Source organism: Nicotiana tabacum, chromosome 7 (genome assembly GCF_000715075.1).
Source record: "Nicotiana tabacum cultivar K326 chromosome 7, ASM71507v2, whole genome shotgun sequence".
Classification (NCBI taxonomy): Eukaryota; Viridiplantae; Streptophyta; class Magnoliopsida; order Solanales; family Solanaceae; genus Nicotiana; species Nicotiana tabacum.
This window is the reverse complement of record NC_134086.1, coordinates 85,312,279-85,329,041: the sequence shown is the minus strand read 5'-3', so window position 1 is coordinate 85,329,041 and position 16,763 is coordinate 85,312,279. Positions and strand designations below refer to the sequence as shown.

The 16,763-nt window shown below is 36.7% G+C and overlaps 1 protein-coding gene across 1 annotated transcript; it reads left to right on the top strand.

Annotated features, from left to right (window-relative positions):
* Positions 1–2,334: 2,334 nt before the first annotated feature.
* On the top strand, positions 2,335–3,854 carry LOC107830600 (protein VACUOLELESS GAMETOPHYTES-like). Its single transcript, XM_016658219.2, has 2 exons — positions 2,335–3,113; positions 3,388–3,854. Exon 1 carries the CDS (start codon positions 2,486–2,488, stop codon positions 3,092–3,094), a length of 609 nt encoding a protein of 202 aa, XP_016513705.2. The 5' UTR covers positions 2,335–2,485; the 3' UTR covers positions 3,095–3,113; positions 3,388–3,854.
* Positions 3,855–16,763: the final 12,909 nt, after the last annotated feature.

Genomic DNA, 16,763 nt, shown 5'->3' with positions numbered 1-16,763 from the left:
GATTAAATTGAGGCTAAAATTTAAATACAATTTGGCTAAGTTTTAAATTGTCAATTTAACCCTATATAACTTATAATAAATAATTTCAAAAAAATTATTTCGTGTACTAAAATTATTTAAAATAGATATTTAACATTTTAAAAAATATAGAAGATCATTTTATGCATATAAAACGTAATTGTACGTTAATAGGGCTAATATTGCAATTATATGCAAATTGGCTTTAAAATATGAATGCAATTATAAAATGCACAAAAGAGTTAGGCAATATTCTGGTATAAATATATGATTTAGATGGCTAAATTACCACAATAATAATTCGAAGAATAATTATTAGAAATTTTATAAGTAAAAAGGGGAGAATTAAATTATTTTAAAGCTTTTAAAATTATAGAAAAATTATAAAAATCTTGTGCATGCTTATATATGCATATATATACTATTTTGAAAGTATGTATGTTTATAAAATATATAGAAAAAAATTGGATATCAACACATGCATTAGGTTGTGATATCTGTTTTCCCGTGTACATGTTCCTGTCTTTAACTTGAGCTGTCATTTTCGTAATTACAGAGCTGATGTGACTTGTTGCTATTGCTTTGTCACTTATCTCTGTCTTAGCTGTTGTTTTGTTGCTCATATATTCTACTTACTTAACTTGCAAATATCATGCATATTTCCTGCTCTTATAATTACATTTATGTCGTATTTATTTTGTTGCACTTTAGTATAAGTCTTCCACCATGATAGTCATTCATGTCTCTACTTGTTAATTTGTAAAGATCATGTGTTCCTTTCTTATTTGTTATGCTTGTACCTAGGCCTCCACCATACTAGTTAGCTGAAGCAGATATTCCGTATTTTTCTAATTGCTGTCATTACGCATATGTCTTCTGCCTAGTCTATTTCTGTTGCCCATATGTATATCTTCGTTCATTATTGCTACTTGCATATTTCCTAATTTGTAATTCCTGTTATCGGTTGGTATTGTTATACGTATATTGGGTGAGGATGAGATAAAAGTACAAAGGGTATTGTCGTGTAATTGACTTGATATCTGAGTACATTCTTCATGCTATGAAAGTTATGAATTGACTGTTGTGGTTTATTAGTTTCATTCTAAAAAAGGGAGTGGTCGAGGTAATAGAAGATGCCAAATTGTGATCTTTGTTAACACTCGGTTATTGTTTTGCGTATCCATTTCGTATATTCTTCTATATTATGTTATGGTATAGTTCTATTGCTGATTTACAGTGCAGGTTTTATTAGTAAGTACCTTTTAACTAAAAATCCTCGTCACTACTTCGACGAGGTTACACAAGATACTTACCAGTACAAGGTATCGGTTGTACTGATACTACATTTCTACATATTGCGTGCAAATATTTGGAGCAGAGCTGATGGTGATGTCGGGTGCTGACTCTGAAGATGTTCGTGCGTTCCGGATATAGCTGTCACTTGTCCTTGGTAGCTTAGGTTTTTGCTAATCTGTCATGTAAATTTTCAAACAAATTGTAAAAATATTTGTACCAGCTTTATTAACTCCAAGTCTTAGAGGCTCATGAATTGTACTTCCAATTCTTGGGTTAATTTATAAATGTTCAGATAATTCTTTACTAACTTCCTATAATCTCGTTTGGATTGTATTTTCTGTTAGTTGGCTTTGGTGGCTCGAATTAGGTGTTATCACGACTAGTGTTTTTTTTTGGGTCGTGACAATTAACCCATTTATCTTTTAAATAACAGGCAACTTAAAAAGGACTAGCCTTTTTTGCAAGTCTTGGAAATGAAAGGTCTATATTCCTGGCCGAATTTGAGGACTTTGAAGTATATTAGTAATCCTGTTTATTATGCAAAAACATCTGTAGATGCAGCTTTCGATGTCCCAAGATGAAATTCTTTGTATTTTGTCTATTTCTGCTCGGTGCTTTATGTGATCAAATTTCCTCTCTTTTATACACCAAGTGCTTACTGTTTACGAAAATTTGAAATTATATCCTCTTCCGTCTTAACCTTTGGCAGACATTGCTATGCAAATTTTCAAGATAGCTGATTGAACCCTTTAGGTCTCATGGAAATCGAATAGCCATTCTAAAATGAAAAAATAAAATAAAATAAATCTTTAATTCCGCTAACCTAGCTAGTTTTAATTTCTGAAGTCTACGCAGCACATCCCCTCATGAATTCACCTAGTAAATATTTTGACATTTTTCCTCCTAAACCGCGTTATATGGACCTTGACTTGGGTATCATACTAGCAAACAATTTCATTTAATATTCTTAATCTCCCCCACAAATTCTGTCCCTTGCCTTTTCTTATTTGGTGAACAAGTTGTGCATAACTGAAAATAAACAAATCATTTAGTTTTTACAGTCGTAAAGGATTTAAGTTACACATAGCGATTATTTCACTTGCCAAAATTGATTAAATATCAAAGTACCTAAAGCTACACTTCCAAATTTGAGAGAGAGAGGTAGTTGGAGATGGGAAAGGTGAAGGTGGAACCTCAACAATCCAAGAACACAATAAATCATTTCAGTCACCCTCACCCTTTAGAGCTAATCACTAATCAAAAATTTGTTTCATCTTCCTCACAGCTATGTTCAGGCTGCAAGATTCAAGCCACTGGATCAATCTACACATGCAGATCTTGCAATTTTTTCCTCCATACTGAATGTAGCCAAATGCCTCAGCAAATCACTCATCCATTTGACAAAGAACACCATTTCATTCTCCTCCAAAAACCCATTTATCCTGAAGGCAATTTCAACTGTGATGCATGTGGGGAAATAGGAGATGGCTTCTCTTACCACTGCAAAACTTGTGGTACTGAACTTCACATACTATGTGCCATTTTCCCATTATGTATCACTCACTGGTCTCATCATCACCAGCTTGACCTTAAATTTTCGCCTCCTTATCCTGATAAATCATCCTGTAGTGATATTTGCAAGAATGTTGGAACCAATCATTGGCTTTATAGATGCCAAACTTGTGGTTTTGATGCTCATTTGAATTGTACAAAGTTACAAGCTACACCACATCAAACTAATATCCATTACAACCCAACTACAAGTAGATCTGCTCCTTAGCAGCAGCAAAATTTTACTGGTAAAAACTTATTTGCATCCCAAGTTTATCTGGAAGCTCAAGTCATTCCAAATCTACATACTAATTTTTTGTCTCTAAATAAGATTTTGTATTGGTTTGTGTTGCACTTTGACCCGTTGAGTTACACTCTTTAATCCATTTTAAACAAATAATTTGATGTGTCATTTCGAGTTTCAACCCATTGAATCAAGTCAACTGACAGATCATAACCTAATCCATTTAAACTTGGACGAATTACTAACAAATAGGTTGAATTATCTACGTGTGATTGCAGGGATAAATCATATGAATCAAGGGATAACAATGGACCTGCTTGTATTGGGAAAAAACTGAGTCTGAATATTGAAGATTACGTGTCATGACACGTGGACTGGTCAAAAGGTCAAAACGCAATAAATAGCCAAGAGGCACGGGAGACAACAAATAGGGGGAAGAAAACAACATAGGTGTGGACCGTTACTCAAATAGGTACGAGTCTCGTACCTATTCGAGTCATTTAAAGACCGAAGATCGGAAGAAGTTGAAGATATGAATCTGATGACGTAAAAGAGTCTTGATACAACATTAAATATCAAATACGTTAGAATATTTGAATTAAATAGAAATGATTGTGTAATGTTTCTTTTAATGTCATTTATTGCTCATAATTGCATCATTAAGACAAAGGCATTACATTTTCTCCTAGAATCAACTATAAAAGGAGAAGGACTCAACATCTGTAGACACGAAATATTATTGAGATTACACTGAAATACAAAACTACTTATTCTCAGGAATCTTCTATTATTTTCGTTTCCAGATTATCAGTAACCCGAATTTCTCTTTATTTCTAGCTTTGACCAAAGACTCAGATTTTTGGTTAAACAAATTGGTTCTGTTACCGAGAAACTGATAATCTTTTCTTTTAACCTACATTCTATCCGTTGTTATCATCATGTCAAACAACAATAACAACAACAACAACAATAACAGTGAAAACACCTTGGGAAACCATGAAAATTAAATCCATCAAAATCAAGGAGATTTACAGAACATTGACGTGGTTCCCTCCCCCCAAAATTCACCACATCAATCTCACGAAGGCACTCCTGCTCCTGAATCTCGTGTTGATCAACAAGAGCAATCTGAACATTTTGAAGGGGCAGATGAAGCTTTACAAAAAGTAATTGATGCACGGGTTAGCAAAGCTCTTCAGGCTCTAGTTAGTCGATTACCTGTTGCACCACCCACACCTACACCTAATAATAATACATTGGAGAATCCTCGTTCTGGCCTTGTTAATTCTGGAGGAACCCCCAGTGAACCACAGGAAGGAGAACCAGGTAATTCAAATAATTCTCATTTGCAAAATTTAATACTAACTTTGCAGAAACAGCTTAAGGAACAGAATGAGTGCATCGAGCAAATCCCTGGAGTTCCCCCTATAATCAAAGAAGTGGATGTGGATAAATACTCACAACAACCTTGGAAACCAAGTGTCGCTCCCCTTCCAATCCCTAAAAAGTTCAAAATGCCTGATATCTCGAAATATGATGGCACAACAGACCCACGTGATCACGTAACTGCATTTACTACAAGTGTAAAAGGCAACGACTTGACCAAGCAAGAAATTGAATCAGTGTTGGTCAAGAAATTTGGAGAAACACTCACTAAGGGTGCATTAACCTGGTATTCTCTTTTACCTGAAAATTCTGTAAACTCTTTTGCTGAGCTTGCAGATTCTTTTATTAAAGCACACTCAGGAGCTCAAAAGGTTGAAAAAAGAATGGAAGACATTTTCAAAGTTAAACAAGGGGACACAGAGTTGCTTAGAGATTTTGTTGATAGATTCCAATGTGAGAGGATGACTTTGCCTCGTGTACCTGATAACTGGGCTGCAATAGCTTTTGCAAGCAACTTAAATGACAAAAGTTCAGAAACCACGAGAGGACTTAGAGAAAGCCTTCGAGTGTTCCCTGCAACCACGTGGAATGACGTTTATAACAGGTATAGTACGAAGTTGCGAATTGAGGAAGATACCGTACCTCAGTTTCATCATGAAGAAAGGAGCAAATCGAGGAGATCAGAAACATAAAAAAGATCAGGTAAAAACATGTACGATCGATACATGGGTCTTGCAAGGAATGACTCACGGTCAAAGCAGGATAGTCAACGATATGATCAAAAATCGAGGAACAAGGAATTTGGCTCTTCATCAAGGTTCAAACATGACCGAAACAAACAAGAGTCACGAGATGATGACAGAAGTTTAAAGGCAAGGTTCGGTGGATATAACTTTAATGTCACTACCTCCGAGCTCGTAGCTATTTTGAGGAGCATGGGAGATAAGGTACGATGGCCAAAAAAGATGCGGTCAAATCCAAATAGGCGCAATCCAGACCATTTGTGCGAATTCCATAATGATCACGGGCATAAAACTTCAGAATGTAGATTCTTACAAAGTGAAGTGGATCATCTATTGAAACAGGGGTATCTCACTGAGTTATTTAGTGAGAAAGGTAAGCAAGCCTATATGAAAAATAGGCAAGAGCCACCAAAGCCTCCTTCACCCAAGAGAACCGTGAACGTTATAAGTGGGGGAGAAGATATTCACGGTGTAATATATACGGCTTCCAACAAGGTTTCTAAAGTAATGATAACACACGGGAAACGGCTACGACATGTTTTAGAAAACGAAAGTATTTCTTTCGATGATGCAGATACCGAAGGAGTAATGACCCCACATAATAACGCACTGGTAATATCTTTACTTGTGCATGATACTAATGTAAAACGAGTTTTGATTGATCCAGGAAGTTCCATAAATATTATACTATTAAGAGTATTACGTGAAATGCAAGCTGAAGACAAAATGATACCTAAGGCTCATACCTTGTCCAGGTTCGACAATTCAAGTGTGGTAATAAAATGAGAGGTAATTCTAACAATTTTTGCTGCAGGTGTTGTTAAAAAAACTAAATTTCAGGTAGTAGATATGGAAATGGCTTACAATATGATCATGGGGAGACCTTGGATTCATGATATGGATGCTCTCCCATCAACTCTACATCAAGTTATTAAATTCCTATCACCGTGGGGAATTTGCCTAATTCGTGGGGATCAGCAGACAGACAGAAGTATCAACGCTGTAACAGATATGAGCACCGTGAATAAAGAGAAATAGCAATTACAGGAAATAGTTGAAGGTATCAAGGATCAAACCTCAACTGAATAAGAAAAGACATATTTAGACTCGAGACCTGATACAATTCAACAACCTGAAGAGAATGAAAATGTCAAAACAACAATTGAAGAGCTCGAGACTGTGATATTATTTGAGCAGTGGCCTGAACGGAAGGTTTATGTTGGAGCCAATCTAAGCTCAGACATGCGAGGTATTTTGATTGAATTTTTAAAAGCTAATGTGGATTGTTTTTCTTGGTCCCATGCTGATATGACAGGGATACCACCGGATGTGATGACTCACAAACTAAATGAAAACTCATCCTTCACACCAGTAAAGCAAAAGAAAAGAAAGCAAGGAGCTTTCAAAAATCAGGTGATTCAAGATGAGGTCCAAAAGCTATTGAAAATTGGGTCAATCCACGAGGTAAAGTATCCTAATTGGTTAGCAAACACAGTTGTTGTACCTAAGAAAAACGGTAAGTGGCGGGTTTGCGTGGATTATACAGATTTTAACAAAGCCTGCCCAAAAGATTTTTTCCCTTTACCGCATATAGATCAGTTAATTGATGCAACTGCAGGGCATGAACTTTTGAGTTTTTTAGATGCATATTCAGGGTACAACCAAATTAAAATGGACCCCAGTGATAAAGAAAAAACTTCTTTCATCACAGACAGGGGGACTTACTGTTATAAAGTAATGCCCTTTGGTCTCAAAAATGCTGGAGCAACCTATCAAAGGTTGGTCACCAAAATGTTCCAAGAACATTTAGGAAAAACCATGGAGGTATATATAGATATTATGCTCGTCAAAACCAAGCATTCTCGTGATCATATTTCTCATTTATCTGTTACATTTGAAATTTTACGAAAATTTAATATGAAACTCAATCCAGAAAAATGTGCATTTGGGGTTGCCTTAGGCAAATTTTTGGGTTTTCTCGTTTCTAATCGTGGTATTGAGGTAAATCCTTCTCAGATCAAAGCAATAGAGGAGATCCCTGATATCCTTACGAGTAAAAAAGAAGTCCAAAGGCTAACAGGAAAAATTGTAGCTTTGGGGAGATTTATTCCCAAATCTTCAGAAAAATGTTTTAAATTTTTCTCCGCACTCAAAAAGCAAGATCATTTTGAATGGAACGAAGATTGCCAAAAAGCCCTTAGAAATTTAAAAGCTTACTTGTCAAATCCACCACTATTGGCAAAACCAAAAGAAGGAGAAAAGCTACTCATCTATTTGGTCGTGTCAGAAGTTGCGGTAAGTGCTGTTTTAGTCCGTGAGGACCAAGGTAAACAATCTCCTATCTATTATGTAAGCAAGTCTTTATTAGATGCTGAAACACGATATCCACAACTAGAAAAATTAGCATTAGCTTTGATCATGGCATCTAGAAAATTAAGACCTTATTTTCAATGTCATCGCATTGTTGTAGTTACTGTTTTTCCATTACGAAACATTTTGCATAAGCATGAATTGTCAGGAAGGTTAGCAAAATGGGCTATAGAATTAAGTGAATACGAAATCATTTATCAATCTAGGACTGCTATAAAATCTCAAGTATTAGGCGATTTCGTAGCTGATTTTAACCAGGGGATGCATTTAGAAGCAGAAAAAGAATTACAAGTTTTTAATGGTGCAAACCCGGGGACTTGGATTTTATTCACTGATGGTTCGTCTAATGTAAAAGGAGCAGGCCTAGGGATAGTTCTCGTACCACCTACGGGTGAGACTATTAGACAGTCTATAAATGTCATTCTATAACTAACAATGAAGCAGAGTATCAGGCTGTAATTGCAGGTCTAGAATTGGCACGAGAACTCGGCATAACATAGATTATAATCAAGAGTGATTCTCAACTCGTGGTCAATCAAATGTTGGGGACTTATACAGCCAGGGAGATACGAATGCAAGAATATCTCGAAAAGGTACGAGAACTAATAAAGCAATTCCAAACTTGGAAGGTAATGCAGATCCCAAGAGATGAGAATGTGGAGGCAGATACTTTAGCTAATCTCGCATCTGCAGCAGATGTAGCAAATGACACAAATGCTTCAGTCGTGCATTTATTTCATTCCGTTCTCGAACCTGATAAGAACGAGGTAAATTTTAATCATTTAACATTAGATTGGAGAAACAAAATTATTGCTTTTTTACAGCGCGAAACCGTGCCTGCTGACAAAAGAAAAGCTTATGCACTTCGCAAAAAGCTGCTTGTTACTGTTTACATCAAGGAATTCTTTATCGACAGATGTTCGGTGGGCCATTAGCAAGGTGTCTCAGACCTTCCCAAACAGAATATGTGATGAAGGAAGTACATGAAGGACATTGTAGAAATCACGCAGGAGAAAGGTCGCTGGTAAAAACACTAATTCGAGCAGGGTATTATTGGCCTAAAATGGAAGAAGAAGCAAACGGTTTCGTGTCCAAGTGTGATAAATGTCAAAGATACGACAATAATATGAATAGACCAGCTGAGTTATTACACCCTGTTATAGCCTCGTGGCCCTTTATGAAATGGGGAATGGATATCGTAGGTCCATTGCCACAAGCAAAAGGTCAGGTGAAATTTCTACTTGTACTTACAGATTATTTCACTAAATGGGTAGAAGCAGGAGCATTTAAATAGGTACGAGAGAAGGAAGTTAAAGACTTCATTTGGAGAAATATAATATGTCGTTTTGGAGCACCAAAAGAAATAGTGTGTGACAACGGTCCGCAATTCATAGGAGCTCAAATCACTGAATTTTTTCAAAGTTGGCAAACTAAAAGGATAACATCTACACCATACCATCCAGTGGGTAATGGACAATCGGAATCCACAAACAAGGTCATTATCAACAACTTGAAGAAAAGGTTACAAGATTCAAAAGGTAATTGGCCTGAGGTATTACTTGGAGTATTATGGGCTTATCGTACAACGACAAAAACAAGCAAGGGAGAAACACCATTTTCAATGGTTTATGGTGCGGAGGCCTTAATTCCAGTTGAAATAGGAGAACCGAGCACACGGTACGTTCAAGCAACGGAGGAATCAAATGATGAAGAGATGCGGGTGAACCTTGATTTGCTCGAAGGAAGAAGAGAAGCTGCATTAATAAGGATGGCAGCACAAAAGCAAGTAATTGAACGGTATTATAACAGGAAAGCACGCCTCAGATTCTTTAAAATTGAGGACTTCATGCTTAAAAAGGTGTTCCAATCTACAAAAGCTGCTAATTCAGGAAAGCTAAGTCCAACATGGGAAGGACCCTACAGAGTTCGTGACATTGCGGGAAAAGGAGCATACGAGTTGGAGACAATGGATGGCAAGGTTCTACCCTCGCATTGGAATGCTGTCCACCTAAAGAGATATTATTTCTGAGAAAGCACCTACGATCAGGTATCGCTATATTAGAATTTTTCTTTGAATTGTTAAAATTTTACTAACGATTTTAGATGCTAGGCAAAAACCCTAACTCGTGCCAAATGATGAGTCACGACCTGCATGACAAAATGGAATATTCTAAAATTCCCAGCCCAGGGTTACAAATTAATCTGATGGAAATACACACGGGTTAGGCAGTCTTCATCTTTAATCGCACCTCTAAGTCCCGTATGTTTCTCTGTTTTCAGGAAAAAGGACTAAATTGTGAGAAACAAACAAGTGCTCGAGGTTTCATACTTCCGCACTCAAACACTTGGGGGACTGCATATTGTACACAAATATGTGCGGTAAGACGGAGACGTAAATCGAAACAAGTGTCGAGCAGAAGTTACGGAACCTCAGCATTCATCAATGTGTTCTTTCCTATCAAAATAAAGGAAGATGCAAAACATTCATCATAGTGTTCTTTCCCATGAGAACAACGGAATCACCTCTCAAACCCTTCCTAATACATTAAGATAGGGTCATGATTATGTATTGAAACAGGTTATAAGGAAAAACCTTGTTGAATAGTATTTACTTTATAAAAATCTGTTATAAGAAAAACAGTTATGAGAAAGTTATAGATGTATCTCAATACATGTAATATTCAAAAGCTTGTCCAAGTTCATGAATAAAAACTTGTCAAAGTTGTTTCAAACAAAACATGTGTGTTCCTATTTCTTTCATCGTATTATAACACCATTATGAACTTAAGACGTCTTCTTCATTAAGTGTTGATATATAAAAGGGCCCTCTTTTATAAACCTCATGTTAATAAGTCATGAGAAGAATCATAAAGCATTTTCAAAGGATAAAAATGCTAAACTATTCTATAAATCCTAAGTAGATAAGGAAAAGGCAAGAATAGAGCACATTGAAGTACTAACAAACTTCTTGATATAATTAAAAAGACTAAGTAGAAACTGAGTCAACAAAAAGTTTATACAAGTGCCCATTTATAATGACTGGGGACTTTCACCAAAAAATCCCTTAAAAAAATAACTAAGGGATAAAACCATCATCCAACAAAGAAAGTAAAAACAAAGTCTGGAAATTTAACTGGTCACTAAAGGGGTTGGCACATCAGAAGTTGCAATATTAATTTCACTTTCAGAAACAGTCACAGGCACGGTGACAACTTCTGAAGAAGCAGCAACAGGAGCAGTTTCAGCTGGGCTTGAAGTGTTAGGTTCAACGAGGGGAGCAAGAGTCACGGAAGTTTCAGCTTCCATAGACTGAGTCGTAGAAATTTCACCCTCGGGAGCTGGAATTGCAACATCTTCAACTTCAACTGCCACAGCAACGACTTCGTCATTTACAGGTTCCTTAGCCACGGAGCTTCAATTGCCGGAGAAGGAAAGTCAAATGATTGTTGGGTTCTTTCAATGGTTTCTAAAACTTTGGCCAGCTCTGAGTCTAAGTCAAAGTTTTCTTGTCTGGCCTTCGTTAAAGCATCACGACGAGAGTTTAAGAAAGCCCAACTCACCTCTAAATCAAACTTCTCCTCAAGAAGTCCATACTCTCTTTCCCACATAGCAAGATCATTCTTTAACACTTGATGTTTAGCTAAATGAGAATCAAGGAAAGCTTCAAGGGAGGCATGGGAACTTTCTAAGGCATGTACTTTGTCAGAGGAGATCTTTAAATCAGCTTGAACTTGAGTCAAATTCTGCACTAATTCTCCTGCATATTCTTCTTTCTTGTTCAAGAGTGCCTTGAGTTCTCTGATTTCTTCACTTGACTTTGATAACTGTTCTGAAAAGCAACATTCAAGGCGCTCCTTGTCTTTTTCAAATTGACTTGAAGAAGTTTTGGCTCAGAAGTCGGACTTCGTTTTTGCTGCTCCAGGTGATTTCTACTCTCTTGCAATTCTTCTATAGTTCCCTGAGCATTCTCAAACTGCTCTTTCCAATTATCTGCTTCTAGCTGGGCTCTCTTGGCTATTTCCTCAGCCTCGTGGATAGACTTTTCAGACTCACAAGTTTTCTTTTTCCAGAAGGGAAATTCTTCCCATCAATTCTGTACCAATGAGGTTAGCCTACAGTGAAAACTCATAGAAATAAGAATCTAGAGATAAAAAAAACTTGTTAGTAAGTAGAGAAAAAATACCTTCAGAGTAGAATGAACTATGTCATTCATCAGAGTTAAGCAACTGTGACTGCTCATCTTCTTCTTCTCAATATCTCCAATCAAAGGCCTAAGCCAGGCATCTGCTCCACCAGACTTCCTTAAAAGACCGTTATTAGCAGGAACTTCAAGTGTAACGCTCCTCATAGCCAAGCTTCTGCTACTGGAACCCTCATCTGCATGTTGAACAAAGGGAGGGGGAGCTATAGAAGGAGGAGCAGTAGAAGAAGTGAAAATAACAGGAGTCAAAGGACTCGAAACAGGTAAGGGATAGAGACAGGCAAGGGAGCAGAAATAGATAAGGGAGCAGGAACAGATAGAACGGGCGAGGAAGCACTTGAAACCAGCGGAGGAATAGAAGGAATGGGAACAGAGGAAGAAAAAGGAGCTTCATCTAAAACTGGACCTAGTTCTCTACTTTCAAAACCACCAACAAAGAGACGTTGAATAGACTCATTGGTGTCCCTCGGAGTGGTTTCATCATCAGAAGGAATGTGAATAGTTTCGGTAAGAGAGGCACAAACAGGGGTAACTACAGCTTCATCCTAGGAAACGATGCATCTCCTAAATCTTGGTCTAGCTATTAAAGAGGTTTCTTCATCTTCATCATTCTCATAATCCTCTTCTACAACTTTCCTCTTTGATAGCGTAGCTTGAGTTCTCTCCAAAGAGAGTGAAGTACCAGAAGAGGCTCGAAGGGCAATAGCTACTTCAGCTGTCATTCCTCGAATAGCAAATCCTGACAAAAAGAAGGATGAAAAAAGTTAGAAACAAGAAAGGACTTAACATACGAAAAAGCATAAAGAGATGCATACTGTGAGTTTTCACTTTCCAACCATGTAAATTGGAAATGGATTTCCAAGTTCTTGCCTCCATAGGCACGGCTTTCAAGATTGAATCTACCCAACCACGGAAATTAGGAACGGGTTCCACATCTCCCATAGTTGCTACAGAAAAGCAAAAAGAGACGAAATTATAAAAGAAATTGAAATTCTTAAAGATAAGTACGGTAAGTAAAAAAAAACTTACGAGCAAAGTTCCACTTCTCAGGGAAGGGGATATTTGTTTCACCCACCAAATCAACTGTGCATACAGCAACATAACGAGTGTACCACCCACGATCCTTGTCATCTTCAGGGCTTACCAAGACCCTTTTACTTCTTGCAGTTAAAGTAAAAACCCCATGGCGGAATAATTTGGGGTGGTAAAGATGAATAAGGAGGGGGAAGGTAAAGCTAACATTGGCTTTTACAGACAAGTACCTCAAACAAGCCACTGCTCTCCATACAAGGGGGCCAATTTGTCCCAAACAAATTTTGAAAAAGCGACAGAAATCAAGTATAACTGGGTCAATAGCAGGAATAAATCCCAAAGTGAAGGAGTAAGTATAAACAAAAGAAAATCCAATCCTAAAAGAAGATATTCTTTGGTTTGGATTAGGGATCACTATACAAAGATCACTTCTCCAGTTGCAATCTTTTCGAACAATAGAAATCAAAGGTTCAGTGATTAGAGAAGGAAAAGTGTCAGCTTTCTCTAAATTAACAACTTGTTCACGAAGAGATTTACTATCATTCTCAAACGATAAGTCATTGGGTACTATTTCCTCAATTAAAAGCTCTTGAAGAGGCTCAGAAAGTTCTTTACCTTTAGAAGAGGATTTCTTAGTGATAGAACCTCTAGAAATAGTGCCAAAACTAGAAGAAGGAGTGATGGAACCAGAGGAACCACCACGAACGGATCCTAGGCTATGAAGCCTGCCACCTCTAACCCTTCTATTTCTTACAGGGGCGTTGGGGAAGCTATCAAGAATTGGGATTCTCTTAGGGTTAGGATTCGGAGACGCCATTACAGAGAAAGGATGAACTAAAGGAAAACAAGGTTAAATATGTAAATAATAGCAATCGTCAAACAAAGAAGTGTAATGATGGAAAGCCTATAATAAAGGCAACTATCACTTCGTGAATAGAGAGGATGAAGAAGCCTTGAAAAAAAAGGCTGTAGAATTACAAAGCCAATCAGAAGGTGACACGTGTGCAGAGCATTAAATAGAAAAGACAACTGAAGCGTCAGTACTGACATAGTATTGATTACGACGAAAATTCCTTTTTCGTGAAGATCCACTTCACAAATATTTAATTGATAAATAAATGAAAAGTGGAGGGGACTATCTGTATTGGGAAAAAACTGAGTCTGAATATTGAAGATGACGTGTCATGACACGTGGACTGGTCAAAAGGTCAAAACGCAATAAATAGCCAAGAGGCACGGGAGACAACAGATAGGGGGAAGAAAACAACATAGGTGTGGACCGTTACTCAAATAGTTACGAGTCTCGTACCTATTCGAGTCATTTAAAGACCGAAGATCGGAAGAAGTTGAAGATACGAATCTGATGACGTAAAAGAGTCTAGATACCACATTAAATATCAAATACGTTAGAATATTTGAATTAAATAGAAATGAATGTGTAACGTTTCTTTTAATGTCATTTATTGCCCATAATTGCCTCATTAAGACAAAAGCATTACATCTTCTCCTAGAATCAACTATAAAAGGAGAAGGACTCAACATCTGTAGACACGAAATATTATCGAGATTACACTGAAATACAAAACTACTTATTCTCAAAAATCTTCTATTATTTTCGTCTCCAGATTATCAGTAACCCGAATTTCTCTTTATTTCTAGCTTTGACCAAAGACTCAAATTTTTTGTTAAACACTGTTGTACCTCAATTTTGGTCTAGGTAGAACAATGAAATGTAACCCAAAAAATTCTTAGAAAGCAAAGTGAAGATCAACAAAAATTGATACAAGAAATGTTCACGGCTGCCACTGCTCAGCAGAATGAACTAATACAGCAGCACATGGCTGCTACTTCTCGGCAGAATCAAGACATATACCAACAAATCATGGCTGCTAGTGCTCGATAGAATCAAGAAATAAACCAGCAACTCACGCAAGCACTTATGAATAATGCCTCTGTTGGTGGAGTTCCTATGCCAAATTTATACAAAAATATGATGGGTGGACTTAATAACGGAGGAGGTGTAAATATCTTCCTAGCATTCTCAGGTGGTGGTGGTGGTGGAATTGGTGGCGGCGGTGGTTGAATGGAACTTCTGCAATCATTAATGGGCGGCGGCAGTGGTGGAAATGGTGGCGGCGGTAGTGGAATGGAACTTTTGCAATTATTAAAGGGTGGCGGCAGTGGTGGAAATAGTGGCGGCGATGGTGGAATGGAACTTCTGCAATCATTAATGGGTGGCGGTAGTGGTGGCATTGGTGGTTTGGATTTGACTACATTATTTGGAAGCCTTAACTTCTGAAAATTCTCTCAGATAAAGAACCGTCAAAAGATTTAAACGTTATTTTATTTGTCAGTAATTTTGCATTACCACTTAATCATTTTCATTGCAATTATTATTCCTTCCGTTCACTTTTACTTGTAGATAATCGTCTTTATACACCCTCAAGAAATAATTGATGAAAGTGCATATTTTATCATAGTACCCATAATAATGGAGTCAATTACTGAAATGGTCACTCAACCATGTGAAATTAACTACTAAAGTCATCTAATTTTAGTTTGTAAAAGAAAAGTCACTTAACTATGCCTATAACACTCAGAAGGTCACTAAATTAGATTTCTCAAACTTTTGATTGCCAAACACCTATTTTACCGTCTAAATTATCAACTTTTATCTTCTTTTTATTTGTTTTAAATTTCTAACATTTTTTTCTTTTTAATATATATTATGATTTACTTATAAAATAGATAAATCTATTTATAAATTAAGAAATAAAAATAGTATATAAGCATATATAATATTGGAATAATAACATAGTGAGTATAGTAAAAAAAATTAATTAGAATAATTTGTTCGTAATAATAACTTTGACATTAACAACACAAATCCAAAAATTTATTTACACAATTGAAAATGAAAAAAATAAAACTTTTATAATATATATTCTATGCACGTAATATAAAAATAATTATTTAAATAAAGATATTTTTATAATATATATTATATATTCTTGAAAATTATGCTCAATTATATTATTATTTCGACATTATATATGCTAGAAAACTATTTTTCATTTTTTATAATTAAATTTATTTGTTCTCTAGGTAAGTCGATAGTGTAGATTAAAAAGAGAATAAATCGTAATATTAAAGAGTAAAAAAATATTCTGAAGGTGGACAATCACAAGCCAATCAACATTAATGAAGAGCAGCAGGGTACTAGTACCGGAGGGATACTTGAACAAGTGCAACAAGGAGTAGAAACAATGGCAACTACAGAGATAGAGCTTCAAGTCAAAAAGAAATAGTTGCTGAAAGGGAAAGCTGCCAAAGAAATAAATGGTAGTGTCACGACCCGGATTTCCCACCATCGGGTGTCGTGATGGCGCCTACTATCGGAGCTAGGCAAGCCAAATATTTAAAACACCTTTCTTGCTTTCTTTCAAACAATATAATAAACGAGACAAAATCTAAGCGGAAGACTTTAAATCTAAAGCAACTGAAAACCAAAAGTGCGGAAGTTTAATACACCTCACTACCCAAGGTCTGGTGTCACTAGCTCACGGACTACTACAGAATACTACAAACAATGTCTGAAAAGGAAATACATCATGTTTGTCTGATACAAGATGAACAAACGAAAAAAACATGGAAAGGGACTTCGGCCTGCGAACGCCAGCTAGGCTACCTCGAGAGTCCCTGGACTGAAGATAGCTCCCAGAAGTCCTACTGCTGCGGTCCGTAAGCTGCTCCCTGATCTGTGCACCAAAAATGCACAGAGTGTAGCATCAGCACAACCGACCCCATGTGCTGGTAAGTGCCTGGCCTAACCCCGGCGAAGTAGTGACGAGGCTAGACAGTACCTACCACAATTAACCTGTACAGATATATATATACAACAAGTGCAAGAAAACAATAACAA